The following is a 16,967-nucleotide window of genomic DNA, read 5'->3' as shown; positions in this document are numbered from 1 at the left end:
GTGTCTTAGAAGGGAAAAAAATTAAACAAATTAGGAAAGAAAGGAGCTTTCATCCCAAACAAAGACTGTGTACTAAAAATGATATCACACTTCATTCATAGAGATAAAATGCTGTTCCTAGAATCAGGAATTGTGTATATAGAAGGCATTAATTGTGTTTGTGCTTTATGTTACTTCCATGCTTGAATGATGGAGTAAGTTTCCTGAGAGGCCTTTGGAAACTTGATTGTTTAGGTTCTGGAAAAGTTAGAGGAGAACAAAGAATGAAAATAGTAGGGATTAGGATTAGCATAATTTGGGTTGGGGGTTAGTTTGCTGATAAATTTTGTTGAACCCTTTAAATTGAATTAAATCAAAGAGAAGTTTAGATTACTGTATATATAATAGATTTTAAAATTAGATATTATAGAATACTGTGTATTGTATGTTTTAAAAATAATCTTTGAGACAATTTCAAATTTGTAGTTTGAAATTTAAAGTTGCAAGAATGATACAGAAAATACCATTATATTCTTCACTTGGCACCCAGTTCCTTGGATTTTTATTATTTTTCCATATTTGCCTTATTCTTCCTTTTTATATACTTGTATAAATTAATACTAGTTAATAAACTAAATGAATATTATAAACTAATAGTTAATATATATGTATGTGTATATATGTGGTTTTTTTCTTTGAACCAAATTATGGGCATGATGTCCCATTGTCCTTAATATATCAGTTGATATTTTATAAAAGGAGATACTTTCCCCTGCGACCACAGTACATTTATTGAATTAACATAGGTAATATTTTGTTATCTAGCCCACAAACCTGACTCGGATTTTACAAATTGTTCCATAATGGACTTTACAATCAGAAATCCAATCCAAGATCAGACATAGTACTTCATTGTCATGTTTCTTTGGTTTCCTTCAGTCTCTACTGTTCTTCAGTTTTTATCTTTCATGATTACATCTTTAAAGAGTATAGGCCTCCTTTTTGTAGAACAGCAGATTAGTTTTTACTTTTCTGAAATTATTTATAGATTTTAGCAGGAATACAATAGAGTAATAATGTTTTTCACGGTACACTAAACCAGGGGCACACAGTGTTGATTTGTCTTTTACTGTACATTTTTTTCACTTGGTCAAGAATGCCATCTGTCAAGTTTTCCAATTGTAAATTAATAAGTATTCTATGTGAAGTCATTTGAGACTATGTAAAAACATCAATGTATGGATTTGAATGTTTATGAGATACTTTAATTTAAAAATAATTAATTTGGAGTTGGTTATTTGGGTAATTACTAAAGAAGTGTGCTGTGAAGGGCTGGGGTTGAAGCTCAGCAGTAGAGTGCTTGCCTCACACAGGTAAGGCACTGGGTTCGATCCTCAGCACCACATAAAAATAAAGACATAAAAAAAGAAGTGTGCTGTGATATAAGTGGGAATGAATAATAAGTGTATTAGTCATTAATGTGTTTAATCATACTTGCTTATACATAGCACAAAAATTGGTGTCATGCAGAATAGTCATTACAGTTCAGATACATGTTTTTAGTTTTAATTTTCTATTTGTTCTGAATTTTGCCATGAACATTTAATATCAATAATGTTATAATCACTTTTATAAGTAGTATATTGACACTAGAAGTATCTTTTGTATAAAACAGTATAGTTATCATTACAAACAATTAAAGTCTCAAAATGTAGAAATGTATTTGCTAGTGGAGAATTCTTATTTGTAAAAGCTATATAGTAAGAGTTTAAATCTGAAATGATGGCAAGTTAAGTGGCATTCATGTTAACGACTTCCCATTTCCTACACCTCCAGCAAATATACACACACCTTAACATTTGAGCCTTGAGATCTTTTTTTTTAAGCTGAATTAATAAGTTGCTTCAGGCACCTGTTATCAACAAGTAGATAAAACTGGGACACCAGCCAAGGTATGTAGCTCAGTGGTAGAGTATTTGCCTAACATGTGTAAAGCCCTAGGTTCCATTCCCAGCACTGAAAAGAAAGAAAAAGAAAACTGGCATATTAAAATGTATTTCCTACATGCTTAAGAGTATAGTATCCTCAAATTTATAATTGCTGAATAAAGTTGAAATAATTTTAATGACTATTTTCATTAACAATAGCCCTCATGAGTTCTTAAGCCTTTATCGGTTACCTTCCAGAACAAAAGAGATGAACACTTATTGAAAAAGAGAAATGTTCCCCAAGAAGAAAGTTTAGAAGATTCAGATGTTGATGCTGATTTTAAAGCAGTAAGTTACCTTGTTCTTATAAAGTGTATTTAAAATAATTTTTATATTAACCCGGAGAACTTTATTTTTAACACAAGACCAATTTTATAATGACATGGCATGTTAATTCTAACTTTAACAGATAGCTATTTAATGAATGTAGTTTTGCTAATGAAATATCCTGAACTATCTTTTTTTTTCTTTTTCAGCAAAATGTAACACTAGAAGCTATATTGCAGGTATATTATTAATTTAATATTATCAATTTGGAGTGTTTTAAAATAGATTCTTTTCAAATTTCTGAAATTGACATTTGGTTTTACAGAATGCCACAAGTGATAATCCAGTGGTCCAGTTGAGTGCTGTCCAGGCAGCAAGGTAAACATTAATTTATCCAGAGAAAGAGTTATAGTTCTAGTGTCTTAGCTGATAGACTAGGAGGAGTACATTATTATTGCTGCTCATAGTTTGAAAATTATAACATTTAATTTCTTGTATTTCTTTTTATAGAAAACTATTATCCAGTGACAGAAACCCACCAATTGATGACCTCATAAAATCTGGGATTTTACCAATTTTAGTTAAATGTCTAGAAAGGGATGATAAGTAAGTATGGATTCAATTCCCTATTTGCTTTTTTCCAGTTAACTTAAGATTTTTGGATTGTTATCTAACCAAACAGTTCAGTTTGGTTTTGCATTTGTTATGTTTTTAATTGTCATGCCTTTTTATAGTAGTTTTCTATATTTCATCATATTCAGCAGACCAAAAGTACTTTTCTGTAATATATATTTTCTATAAAATCTAGATTTTATAGAAAATATTTAGTTCCTGGGTATTTGCTTACTTTAAATCTATCTTGAAGACTGTAAAGTCTTTTTTGTTATGGTTTTTTATTAGTAATATTTTAAAACAACCCAAATAGTATTTGAGTCACCCTTTGCTTATGAGTCTATATATAGATTAACCTCATGACTAGTCAACATGAATGGTTTCCAGAACTGAGTGGCTCTTTTATACCCTGGGACTATTCCAACTGATCCCTGATCCTCTGTGTAGTCTTTAATAGAGCTTCAGCCATGATTAGTTGTCCAACATCATGCTTTTTGTTTGTAGTACATTAGGAGTCAGGTGGTGAGTTGTAGTTGTTCAGAAGAGAAGAAAAAAAAAAATACTGTTTGGTATCTCAGACTATATCTTAAGTTTCATCAGTTTGAATAAACTGGGGAGAATATAAGTCTTAACTTAAATGCTTTAAAATAAATGCTATTTTGGCATTTAAAAGCATTTAGACTAAAATTTGGGATATTATGCTAAAGGCTGTCCAAGGAATTTTCAGTTGACAGATAAAAATAGTGGCATGTAAATGTTGCCACTAAGGGTTTTTAGTATTTAAAAGTGCCTTCTGCTTTCATAATGTTGCACAACTCTTCCCATCCCACACCCCTAAACCCTTGAGACTTTCTGTATTGTCATCTCTGAGTATTTTTTGAAACAAGATTTATTTAAGTAAAGGTAAGGGTTTTTTTTAATCAGTTATTTTTTAAATAAATGTTATTCTACCTCTACCTTTGGAGCCTCCTGCCCCCAACTCCCTTTGTGTGTGAGTGTGGGGGTGTAGAGGTTCTGAGAATTGAACCCAGGGGTGCCCTACCACTAAGCCACATCCCTGCCCTTCTTGTTTTTTATTTTGAGATCCAATCTCGTTCAGTTGTCCGGACTGGTCTTAAAATTGCAGTTCTCATACCTCAGCCTCTCAAGTCACTAGAATTATAGGTGTGTGCCACTGCACTGACTTGGGCTCATTTTTAAAAAAAAATATTTATTCTAATTTGTTATATGTAACAGAATGCATTTCAATTCATTTTACACATATAGAGCACAATTTTTCATGTCTCTTGTTGTATACAAAGTAGAGTCACACCATTCCTGTCTTCATACATGTACTTAGGGTAAAGATGTCCATCTCCTTCCACCATCTTTCCTACCCCCATGTTAGTCCTCATTTTTATTCTTGGTCCTCTTTTCTTTCTTCTTTTGCTCATTCTTTTTGTCCTCTAGCGTAGACTCCTTTGGATATATCTGTGAAACAGCATACACACAAGAAAAGTATGATAAAACATATTCAGTTTAATGAATAATTATAACACAGACCTGTGTAACAACCACCCAAAGCAAGAATAAAAAATTGCTGGTGGCTTACATATGACTTTAGGGATATCTTATAGGAAATTGTTTTATACTGTAAAAAACCATAGATCCTGGTTTAAATCCAGGATTTGACTGTTATCCAAAACCCAAGTGGTTTTTGAGCCTCACATACCTCTCCTGTAAAAACGAGGTGGTTGTAGAAAATGGAAATTATAATATATACCAAACATTTTATAAAGTCTCAATCTTAAAATAATTGTTCACTCGTTTACTCATGTACTCATTTTTCTATAATTTATTTTTCACATGATGTATTGGAAGATTATCCTGGCTTTGTAATTCAATTTATTTATATCTTTATATTTTCTCATTTATGTCCCCCATTTCCAGTATTCCACCTGACCAGCTTAATAATCTTTTCTTCTTCTAATCTGGGACAACATACATTATCATCTCTGATCTTACTATCCATTTCTCCTCTGCCTCAGATACTTTCTTATTCCCTACCTTTTCCCAGAATTTATCATGTAAATCTTACCTACTATTCCATTTTCTCATCTGCTCCATCTTTTTTTAACTGTAAAGTATATTTCCAGGGCTGGGGATGTGGCTCAAGTGGTAGTGTGCTCGCCTGGCATGCGTGCGGCCCGGGTTCGATCCTCAGCCCCACATACAAACAAAGATGTTGTGTCTGCCGAAAACTTAAAAAAAAAAAAATATTAAAATTCTCCAAAAAAAAAAGTATATTTCCATCTTTATTATTATATCTCTGATATTTATTTTCCTTAAAACCTTTTCTTTGTGCTTTTTAACTTTTTGATAACTAACAATCTCGCTTTCTTCTTCAATGTTTACACAGTTACCTTCTTTTTTTTTTTTTGGTACTGTGGGTTGAACTCAGGGTACTCAACCATTGAGCCACACCCCCAGCCCTATTTTGTATTTTATTTAGAGACAGGGTCTCAGTGAGTTGCCTAGTGCCTTGCAGTTGCTGAGGCTGGCTTTGAACTAGTGATTCTCCTGTCCAAAGCCTCTGGAGCTGCTGGGATTATAGGTTTAGACTCCTTTTATCGGTTCTTTTGTACATGTCTTTTAACAGGTCTCTCCTACATTATTCTTTAACCTTTTTTATCCATTCTGCACGCCATTGACTAACATTATTTTCTTTACTCCCCTTTTCAGTAGCACCCTATACATAGTGTGCCTATAGAACAAACTATAAATTCTGAAGCTTAGGATTTGAAACATCCTTCCAATGCCTACTCCCACCCTGGTGTACACACACACACACCCACACACACACACACACACACACACACCCACCCACCCATATACATTGTTAAAAGTTTTGTATATCTTCTTGGCCTCACCTCTCTTGATCTATTTACTGTCATCTATATACATGATCATCCCAACTGATATCTTTTTTTCCCCTAGCTTTCAGTGCCTGCCTTTTAAAATCCATCTTTGAAAGTTAAATCAGTTTTCACTTTTTTTGTGAGGTCTTCCATGACAATTCCAAATTATAATGATCTTGTCTTTTTTAGCAAAATTATGCAGCCCTGTAATATCTCCAGTATGTCACACAGAGAGTATGTGGAATCAGATGGGGTTCCAGCTTTAAGACCAGTCTAGAAGCTGGCAGTGATCCAAGTGAGATAATGAAGGCCTCATCTAACACAGTGATATTAAGGGTAATTCTATAAATGCAAGAAATATTCAAGAGATAAAATTGTCATGACTCTGATTAGATGTGTTGTCTGTGAGACGGAAGGAGTCAAGGGACATGATGACTGCCTAAATGTTGCCAACTACCAATGATATAAAAACACAAGTTTATAGTGATTGGTTTGGAAGATAGTGAGATATTCAGTCAGAGATATGCAGCCGGCCATTGGTTATAAAATGTTAAATTAAAAAATAAGGTAAGAGAGCCATAGAGGTCTAAGATTCATAAATTTAGGTGGTAGTTATGTGTATAAGTGGATTTTTTTTTATTATTATTTCTTGCAGTCCTTCATTACAGTTTGAAGCTGCTTGGGCACTAACTAATATAGCATCAGGAACTTCTGCACAGACTCAAGCTGTTGTACAGTCTAGTAAGTCAATTAAACTCCTTTTCCTCTGAACTTGTTTTTAGTGATGACAGTAAAATAGGTTTTGTAGTACAGATGAAATTTCACTTTTAACATTTACAATTGATTAATTCTATAAGTTTAAAAGAATTATAAGATTGATATCTCTCCCATAACTATCATTACTCTATCATTAAATAATTTTAACTGTGGTTACTAAAAAGGGAGTAGAGTTTAACAATTGTGTTTTATTTTCATTGTTAATTTATTGATTATTTTCATTTTGTAATAATGATACTAGTCTTCTATGACTAATTTCTAAATGAAATTAGTTGAATTAAAAATATCACTCAGTTGAAACTCTGTTACTAGTGGTAATGTAAAATGGTATAGGTGCTTTGAAAAATATTTTCTCAAAAGGTTAAATATAATGTTATCATATGATCCAGCAGTTCCACTCCTAGGGTGAAACTAAGGTGAAATATGTTCATATAAAGACTTGTACACACATTCACAACAGCTTTCTTGATAAACAATCCAGATGTTCATTAACAGATGGGTGGATAAACAAAAGGTATGTGCAATGGAATATTATTCAGCAATTAAAAAGAATAAAGTACTGATACCTGCTACATCACAGTTAAACCTCAAAAGCATTATGCTAAATGAAAGAACCCAGACATAAAAAACAAAACACATGCTATATGATTTCATTTATTTGAAATGGCCAGAATAGGCAAATCTATTCAGAAACAGCTATAACAGAAATACTCCAGAGAGAGTACAGGACTGAAATTTATGAAAAATGATCTAACTTATCCTAGAAATTGGTATAAGGTATAAGTTATATAAAAAGTGGAAATTATAATAATAAATTATTTTGAAATATAAGATATATCTGATATGAAATTAATCAATTCTTTAGTTAGTCCTGTAATAAGAATTAAGATTATATTGGCTAAAGTATTATATTTTATAGTTAGGCCAGTTACACTGGTGCTTGCCTTTAATCCCTGCTGCTTCAAAGGATCACAAGTTCAAAGTCAGCCTCAGTAAATGAGCAAGGCCCTGAGCAACTTAGCCAAGACCCTGTCTCAAAACAAAAAATAAAAAATGCTGGGGGTCTGGGATCATGGCTCAGTGGTAGAGTGCTTGCCTCACATGTGTGAGGCACTGGGTTCGATTCTCAGCCTCGCATATAAATGAGTGAGTGAAATAAAGGTCCCTCAACAATGGACCAAAAAAAAGGCTGGGGTTGCAGCTGAGTGGTACGTGCCCCTGGGTTCAATCCCCAATACCAAAAAAAAAAAAAGGTTAATTAAGTTAATATGATTGGAGTAGGAACTCGTGTGTGTGTGCGCGCGCGCGCGCATGCATGCATGCATGTGGTACAGGTGATTGAACCCAGGCCCTTGTACACGTTAGGCAAGTGCCCCAGGCTTTCTCAAACCCCAATCCTCCTGCCTCATCCTCTGTGGTAGCTGGGATCACAGGCATGCCTAGCATCTTTTTATTTTTTTTTAATAAATTATAAGAAAGATTTCATGCTGCTGTTTTATTTTAGTTAACTATATAATAACATTGTTTAGCTACTGTTAATTGGTGTGTTACTCAAATATTACTGGGGAAAATACTGAAATTAGTTTTAAAGATACCTGAGCCGCATATATTTATCCCGGGAACTCTAATCAGGCAACTACAGTGTGCTAGGCTCTGTGTATTTTATCAGCTTATTTTGATTGAAATTATAAACTCAACGTTTTGTCAGTATAAGTATTATGGTTTTGTTCTGTTTTGTTTTGTTTTGTTTTATTTTTTTGTTATAGATGCAGTACCTCTCTTTCTGAGACTTCTTCATTCACCACATCAGAATGTTTGTGAACAAGCAGTGTGGGCTTTGGGAAACATTATAGGTAAGTTGCATTTAGGTTTGAAAAGACTCCCAATTAAGAATCTTAATTAACTTTTTTCTACATTGGCATAGCCATTACACACTATGTTTCCTCTGATTTAATGTGGGTTGACTATATTCCACCCTCATAAATACTAACTTAAGATGGTACCTCTTTCAAAAGGATATATAATTTTTATCAGCAGTGCTAGGATAAATTTGTGTTCCTCAAATCAAAATCTGAAGAAACAACAACGCTTGATGCCTTTGACTAATGGTGAGGAAACATAGAACATCAGTGTCCCAACATAAGCCATTGCATACATTTCAAACTTTCTCATCCTGAATGTAATTTTTTTTTTTAAATACAATTTTCATTTCTGTAGGTGATGGTCCTCAATGTAGAGATTATGTCATATCACTGGGAGTTGTCAAACCTCTTCTGTCCTTCATCAATCCCTCCATTCCCATCACCTTCCTTCGGAACGTCACATGGGTCATTGTCAATCTCTGCAGGAATAAGGACCCCCCACCGCCTATGGAGACAGTTCAGGAGGTAAATGAAGAATTGTAAAGGACAAATGGTATATTTTTCCCTATGTTTTTGCTTTAGGTGTTCATGCACAGGGGAATGAAATAATGCATATACTGATTTCATTGCAGGTATGAGATTTTAAGTAACATACCATATTTAATTTCTCCTGTGAAATAAAAATTGAGTGTTTAATATATCTGAAAGAATGTCAGCCCATCTAAAGCTTATTTTCTAATGACTTTTCATAAAAACACAAACATTTCAAATAGAAAAATATGAAAGGAGGGAGAAAATCTTAAGTTTTATTAGTGCATTGCATTATTGTTTACCAATTTAAAAAGGGGTTGCTACAGATAAAACTAGTATACTTACATGCAAATATTCTTGAATGAACTCATATTAAGTCTAATTGATTTCTGACAAAATCAGTGGTAAATCTAATTAAAACAAAATAAAAACCTTGCTATTTACAGCTAATAATGTATATTGATATCTGAGTATTTTTGAAAATCCTATGAACTCTTTATTCCCTTGACTGGGTAGAGAACAGTTAACTGTCTCTCTTTATAATTTGCATCTTTAGCCAGTATCTGCTACCTTTTGTTATTATACAGTTCCTTGGGAAGGATTCTAAAATCTTTCCCAGATCTTAAAAATCTGTAAGGATTAAATCCATAAAACAACGCTTTATATTTTGTACTGGTTGTTATTTTCTTGACTAAGGCAGAAGTCAAAAGCTTTAATTTCACTCAAATAGCTTATAAATAAAAATCTTATTTTTATAAACTTTAATAAGGTAAGTGAGACAACGACAGTTTTAAGAATAACCTTTCTTAAATAGTATTAACTATATTCGCATCTTCATTCTTTTCACTAGACTTCTTTTTTTGTACCAGGGATTGAACCCAGGTGTGTTTAACCACTGAGTCACATCCCTATCCTGTTTTAATTTTTTATTTAGAGATAGTATCTCACTAAGCTGCTAAGGCTGGCTTTGAACTTGCAATCCTCCTGCCTCAGCCTCCTGAGTCACTGGGATTACAGGTGTGCCTCACTGCACCTAGCTGACATTTTATCATTAATATCATAAAGAAAGTTATTAAAAACCAATGTTTTTCCTTTAAGGTACATTAATCTTTCCAAGATTTATTTGAATGTTTTAATTGGACATTTGAAATATGCTTTTGGTTTATCAGATTTTCATTTTCCTAATAGATACTTAAACAAATTTAACATTGTCTTTCTTGCCCTGCAAACAGTATTTACTGCTTTTTGTGTCATATTTATTTATGTTTACAAGTATATATCCATGAACTTGTTGTCTATCTTTTTTTTCCTTAGATTTTGCCAGCTTTGTGTGTCCTCATATACCATACGGATATAAATGTAAGTAAAGCACAAGCTGAGATGTGGAATTTGCTCTTGATGGATCTGGGTAGGGGTTTTAAGTGTCAAACAGGGTGTAGTGGCATGTACCACAGATAAAAGGGGGGCTACTATACTGTTACTGAAAGTATTTGTAAAGTGGTAAAACTTTATGAAGCACTAACAACATACAATGAATAAGAGCTGTAGCTGAGAATTGAAGCCAGTTCAAAAGCTGTGCTCTTCAGTACCATTAAATGGTATGAAAAAAGAATGATCAAAGTGGTAGATTATTATGAAAGCACAGACAATTTTGTCTAGCAAACCAGAAAACTTCACCAGGAAGTGACATTTGAGAGGAGCATTATAAAGAGAAGGAAGTGGCACAGCAACTCAGAGTCTGAGGCAGGAGGATCACAAGTTCAAGGCCAGCCTAGGCAACTCAGTGAATCCTTGTATCACAATAAATGAAAAGGGCTGGAGGTGTAGTTCAGTAGTAAAGCACCCCTATGTTCAATCCCCAATACCCCAAGAAAATAAAAACAGCCACCAAACAACAACAAAAAGGTATGAAGATTTTAGAATAGGGAAAATTTGAGTGTGGGCAGACCCATTTTGCTGTCATAATCAGTTTATAAAGAATATGATAGAGGGATGAAATAGAACAAGTAGTAATAGGAATAATTAAGGGGGGAGATTTTTGAGTGTTGGGACCTAAAATAAGTAGAATTTGGGGGAATTTGTTGTTCCTCTGTAGCAATATTTCCAAGAGGGAGAATACAGTATGGATTTAGGATTTATCTGTATATAAAGACCTGAAGAGGGGCTAGGGTTGTAGCTCAGTGATAGAGCACTTGCCTCGCACACATGAGGCATTGGGTTTGATCCTCAGCACCACATAATAGTAAATAAATCAAATAAAGATATTGTGTCCATCTACAACTAAAAAAAAATTTTTTTTTTTTTAAATATGTATTTATTTATTTTTCGGTGGACACAACATCTTTGTTTGTATGTGGTGCTGAGGATCGAACCCGGGCCGCACGCATGCCAGGCGAGCGCGCTACCACTTGAGCCACATCCCCAGCCCCTACAACTAAAAAATTTTTAAAAAAGAATTGATGAAGATACAGGCATAGACTGAGATTGTGTGAAGGAGAACTAAAATTTGAACTTTAAGAAATTCCTTGTATTTGGGCAGTGGAAGAAGAATCTGCAAAGCAATTCATTGAAGTAGTGTGGTAGAAATGTAAATTATGAAACAGAAAAAATAAGGCAGAGATTTATCAGGTTCTAGATCATATAGGATGTTGGATATCACATTAAGAATCTCATATTCTTTTTGTGTAGCTGATGGGGGACTGAAGAATAAATGGTCAAATTATATTTTGGATTGATAGCTCATACTACCTAAGGGGAATGTAGATTTTAGGGATGATTGGAGTTGAAAAGGCATGTCAATGGTGATTTTGTAGTAGGAATGAGAGAAAAATCAAGGGCCAGCAGTTGAAGTTGAAGCATTAGAATTAAGAAGGCCAGGGGAGACTTGATAAATACTTAGATGATAAATTTGCTGGATTCGATATGGATGGTAAGATGAGTCAGGGATGCTAGCCAGCTTTTCCTAACTTGAATTTTTGGGTAGGATGCAACAGAGTACACAAACAGCAGCAAGGTAAATTAAGAATTTATTAAATGATGATTACTGAGAATGCTGAGAAAAGGTTGGGTTGGGGTGTGAGATGATTCAGTGGGTTTTGGACTTTAATATGCGTATGTAACACTTAGAAGCAAAACTAAGTAATGACCCTGAGAACTAGAGAGAAATCTGAATGATTCAGGTCTGTTTGTGTTTGTTTGCTTTCTATCTGTTGAGTTGCTTAGGTTAATTTGCAGTCCTAGTAAATCTAGAGCATCTTGTTTCCTTTCCCTTTTTGAAATCATTCATTCATGATTTAAGAGACCTAGACAATTTTCAGTGTCACTAACATCTAAATCAATTCTAGTTTATTTTACTGCTGGTACCAATGAAATTAGTCAGTTGTAGCAGATTGGTTATGTGCTGAGACTAGATTATTGGTAAAAGTATATTGGGGATCCTTATGACCACCTTCAGGTTTTATGATTCACTAAAAGGGCTTGTAGAATATAGAAAAGCTGTTATACTTGTACAGTAGTTTATTACAGCAAAAGGAGATTAAAATCAGCAAAGCCAAAAGGAAGATAGGATGAGGGTTGAGGAAAATGCAGGTGCAAGCTTCTAATTGTCCTCTCCCAATAGAGTCATATTAAGTTAAGACAACACTTAGGTCTCCCAGTAACATTTATGAATTGTTGCTATCCAAGGGAGTTCCTGGACCTTGGTGTCCAGGGGTTTTGTTGGGGGGTCAGCCACATTGCATGTACTGCCTGTGTGACTGACCTTACTCAGCCCTTCCCAGAGGTCAGATTGATATAGCATGGACTGAGGCCTGAAGGAATCAAAAAGAGGTGTTTTCTGTAATTAAATTGTTAGCATAAACTATCTGGCACAGCCCAAAGTGTCAGATCTACCAAAGAGATCGTTATCAGACTCAGACTATCTCATAGGAGCTGATCAGGGGCCAGTCCTTTCTTTGGAATGTGCAGAAATTGCGCACCCAAAGTCTACTGAGTTATTCTTTAATGAATATAAGGACTTAATGTAAGTATATAATTAATTGCATTTTGATTCAACTCTAGTTGTCTCTGAAGCCTGTGTGAAGTTAACATTCCAGAGACATCTAATTTTCTAGGAAATGCTATATATAGTAATAGTTTTCAGTAATGGTGCTTAACAGGACATGATTTGTTAGCATATTACTGCACTGAAGGTAGCAAAAATCCATGAAGTTCTTTTAGCTGAGCATATCCTTATTGTAAGACTGCTAGAGATTTCTCTGTGGCTCACATTATACAAGTTTTCAAGAAATATGTTAAATTAAAAAAATTGACCCTGTAGGGATTTTAATCTTGGTATGTGGGTGTATCTATCCTGAGTTATCTGCTTTCTAGCAGTCTTCAAGCATCTGAAATTACAGGTGAGATAAAGTTGTAAAGGTTTTTAGCAGCAAAAAGCAGACATAAATGGTGAAAAAATAAAGTAGCCCAGACTGCCAGAGGCTTTGTTGGTGTATGACTAATTAGTTTATTAACTAGCAGGAAATAAGTACTTTCATTGATTATTAGTGATCATAGAAGGCCAGATAGTTTGGCATAGAATTCAAGAAAGAAAAACCAAGAAAAATGAATAGTAGAAGGATAAAGTATGAAATAGCAGAAGTAGCTCAAATGGAAAAAGACACCAACAAGCAAAATTAAGAACATCAAAGACATTGGTTAGCTGTTAGTCTAATAATAGAGATAAGGAAACAAATTGAAGGAAACAGAAGAAACTAGAATCATCTAATAATCTTATGCTGTGAATTTAAAAATTTTTAAGGTTTCTTTAAGTAATGAAGGCCCAATAAGTTTCTTTAAATAATGAAGACCTGATATATTTCAAAAAGCAAAACTGAAGGGAGACTACACGAGTGCGTAGTTTCAGAGGTCTAAGACCTAGCTCTAGCTTACCTTCACCCTTCAGCCTTTGAGATGGTGTCATGGAGACCCCACTAAAAACCATTCATTAATCTCCGTCTAGAATCCTCATTATCTAAGCCTCTGTGTATTACTTAGGGGAAAAAAATGGTTTTCTGCTAATAGTCAGAGTCATGTAATGAAACAAAGTTACATTTCATTTAGGAGTCTCTTAAACATCACAGAGCAGAGTAGACTATCATTCTGCACAGGATTCTGTTTTACAGACATAGTTTTTTCAGAATTTTAGTATTGTGCATTTTTATATTATTAGGGGTGTATTGTCATGGTAAATTTTTAAAAGCAGGATTGTTGGATCAGAGTGAATGCATTTGTAATTTTTGTCACATATTGCCAAATTACCTGATTTTTAGGGGTTATGCCATTTTGCTTCCCCACCAGTTTCATTCAAAAGTGACTTTCTCCATTGCTGTGCTATAGAGTGTGTTGTCACATTTGAAATTTTTGTTTATCTGATAGGTAAGAAACTATCTCAGTTTTAATTTACTTTTCATTTGTTATGGGTGATGTTAAGCATTTTGTTTGTTTAAGGGACATTTTTATTTGTATTTTTGCAAAGAGACTTCATATTTATGATCTGCTTTTCTGTGAGATTTTAGTTCTATTTTGCCTACGCGACCACTGAGCCACAACCCCAGCCCCTGTTTTGACAGTTTTAATTGATTTTTTTTTTTACTCCTTTCTGTTACCTGTGCAATAATAAATAAACTTATTCTTCTCTCACCTCATCCTTACATTTTTGAATGTGTAATCATATGTCTTTTGCCAAATTTGATACATTTTCCCCCATTATTTCATCATGTTTTTTCAAGCTGTTTCTTCAGGAACTGAGATGACAAAAATGTTAGTTCTGTCATTATTGTGCTACAAGTCCTATGGGCTCTGCTCATTTTTTTATATGTTTTTTTGTTGTTGTTGTTATTGTTGTTGTTCTGTTATTCAAATTGAATAATTTCTGTTGACCTAACTTTGAGTTCATTGTGGTTTTTCCTGTCAGGTCTTCTTTTTCTTTCCCGAGACTTTGTTTTTTGTTTCAAACATGTTCATAATTGCTCACTGAAACATTTTTATGTTACTTTAAAAATCCTTATCAAATCTATCTCAGTGTTGGCATCCATTGACTGTCTTTTTTATCTTTTGTGTTGAGATTTTTCTGGTTCCTGGCATGACAAGTTATTTTTTTAGTTGTTCCCTGCACATTTTGGGTATCACTCCCTTCCCCACCCAGCTACTGAGGATTGAACCTAGAGATGTTTGAGCTATATCCCCAGCCATTTTTATTTTTTATTTTTAGAGGGTTTCACTAAGTGGTCTAGGCTAGCCTTGAACGTGGGATCCTTCTGCCTCAGCTCCTGAGTTGCTGGGTGGTTTCTATAAATGTTGTCACTGCTACATTAGATAGTAGCCAAACTTTGTTGACACACACAGCATCTACAGATACTTACAGCAAGGTGGACTCACTGTGAAAGATGGGTTCAGTTCTCAAGTACAGCTTCTTCCATCCTTTTTTGAAGTTAGAATATTTCTATTTTCTCGGAACATAGAACATTTACAAATTATTCTTTCACTGTTATCCTCACATTTGTGTTAGTTCTTGATATACAATGAGATATAGTAAATGCTTATTATTAGTTTTGGTGGGTCTTTTTTTTTTTTTTTTAAGTTTTCCAAGTCATTTGTTAGGTGAATGAAGCATATGTTATAGAAAAGGGTTTAACATATTCTTCTGTAAAGGTTCAGAGAGTTAAATATTTTAGGCTTTGCAGGCCATATGGTCACTGTCCCGTTGAAGTAGATTCTCTTCTGAAGTCTCACACAGGTTTGGGATAGGCAGTCCAGACAAAAGCTAGAATTTAATTTTTTCTCTTCTTGCAGGTAATTTGAAGTTATTAATATTTTTGGACTCCTAGTAATGCTGGGCATGTGGACTAAATATAGTTTCATTTGTTCCTTCTTATTCAGATCTGTGTTTTTCTGAAGGATATGTGAATTTGTGTAGCTACTATTATTTTAGGACAGCAAGATACCTTTTGTTTGGGTATCCTAATAGGAAATATCTCTGGATTTCACATGGGATAAGAACTGTATCCCTCTGTTGCATACTCCAAGGAGAACCATACAAGCTCTTTGACCTTGAATGTGTTACCATGTCTCTGTTGCAGTTTTTATTTTCTTTTATGTTCAGATTAGGATGGGTGAGGTCATAATTTATACCCCATGCTTTTCAGTTGAGGACGTGTTTCAAGAGCTTTGCAAACAGCTTTTTTCCCAAATGAAGTTAAAGTGCCAAGTCTTTTCTTTGTTACTTCAGTAGTTCGAAAAGTTACATTGCCAAACGTGTTTGAAAATCGGGAGGGTGGATAGTTGATCTTTTTGGTGTTTTCTAGACTTGAAGCAGCATGATATACTGGCCTCATACTACTACTGTATCTGAGGTGTTTTCATGTAATTTTTAGGTACTTAATTTTGGGGAGGGATCAGGGGAAATTATTTTCTGCCTGTTGTTAAATTTATCTTATCTATCTGATACATTAATCACAAGTTGGGGTAGAGGTTGTCCCAGACTTCTGTGTCTTATATTTGTGAAGAGTTATCTGAGATAGGCATCGAGAGAAAGGTAAGATACCTACCATTTAACAAATTATTCACTAAGCAACTGTCTACTTTTTCTGTCATCACTCTGAGATATGTATTTTAGCAATCAAACAAATATGCCAATGGGTTATTCTTTTCACTTCCTGTAGATTCTTGTAGATACTGTTTGGGCTCTGTCATACTTGACAGATGGAGGTAATGAACAGATACAGATGGTGATTGATTCGGGAGTTGTGCCATTTCTTGTGCCCCTTCTGAGCCACCAGGAAGTGAAAGTTCAAGTAAGTATTTCAGATTTTTTTCTTACATAGAATTCTGTTTGCTCTATCCAATTAGCTTATACAACTAGCCTTCAATTATGTCTGTTAGCACTTATCCTCAAGATTGCTCCTGTAGTATCTCCTGAGCCAAATTTTGTTGATTTCCAACTCTTCCTCACACGCAGATTCTTTACTGAGTTTCAGAACCATATAGCCAATTGTTCTTTTTTTTTTTTTTTTAAA

At 34.1% G+C, this 16,967-nt stretch overlaps 1 protein-coding gene across 1 annotated transcript in view; it reads left to right on the top strand.

Annotated features, from left to right (window-relative positions):
* Kpna3 (karyopherin subunit alpha 3) overlaps nt 1–16,967 on the top strand; it is a 78,191-nt gene that overhangs the window by 51,959 nt on the left and 9,265 nt on the right. The window contains exons 3-11 of the mRNA XM_027928813.3: nt 2,166–2,255; nt 2,444–2,473; nt 2,560–2,612; nt 2,745–2,840; nt 6,399–6,484; nt 8,287–8,373; nt 8,738–8,907; nt 10,228–10,272; nt 16,614–16,745. Coding sequence (XP_027784614.1) covers nt 2,166–2,255; nt 2,444–2,473; nt 2,560–2,612; nt 2,745–2,840; nt 6,399–6,484; nt 8,287–8,373; nt 8,738–8,907; nt 10,228–10,272; nt 16,614–16,745 — 789 coding nt within the window. The remainder of the gene's footprint in view (nt 1–2,165; nt 2,256–2,443; nt 2,474–2,559; nt 2,613–2,744; nt 2,841–6,398; nt 6,485–8,286; nt 8,374–8,737; nt 8,908–10,227; nt 10,273–16,613; nt 16,746–16,967) is intronic.

Source organism: Marmota flaviventris, chromosome 4 (assembly GCF_047511675.1).
Source record: "Marmota flaviventris isolate mMarFla1 chromosome 4, mMarFla1.hap1, whole genome shotgun sequence".
NCBI lineage: Eukaryota > Metazoa > Chordata > Mammalia > Rodentia > Sciuridae > Marmota > Marmota flaviventris.
This window is presented reverse-complemented; position numbering and strand designations above follow the sequence as displayed.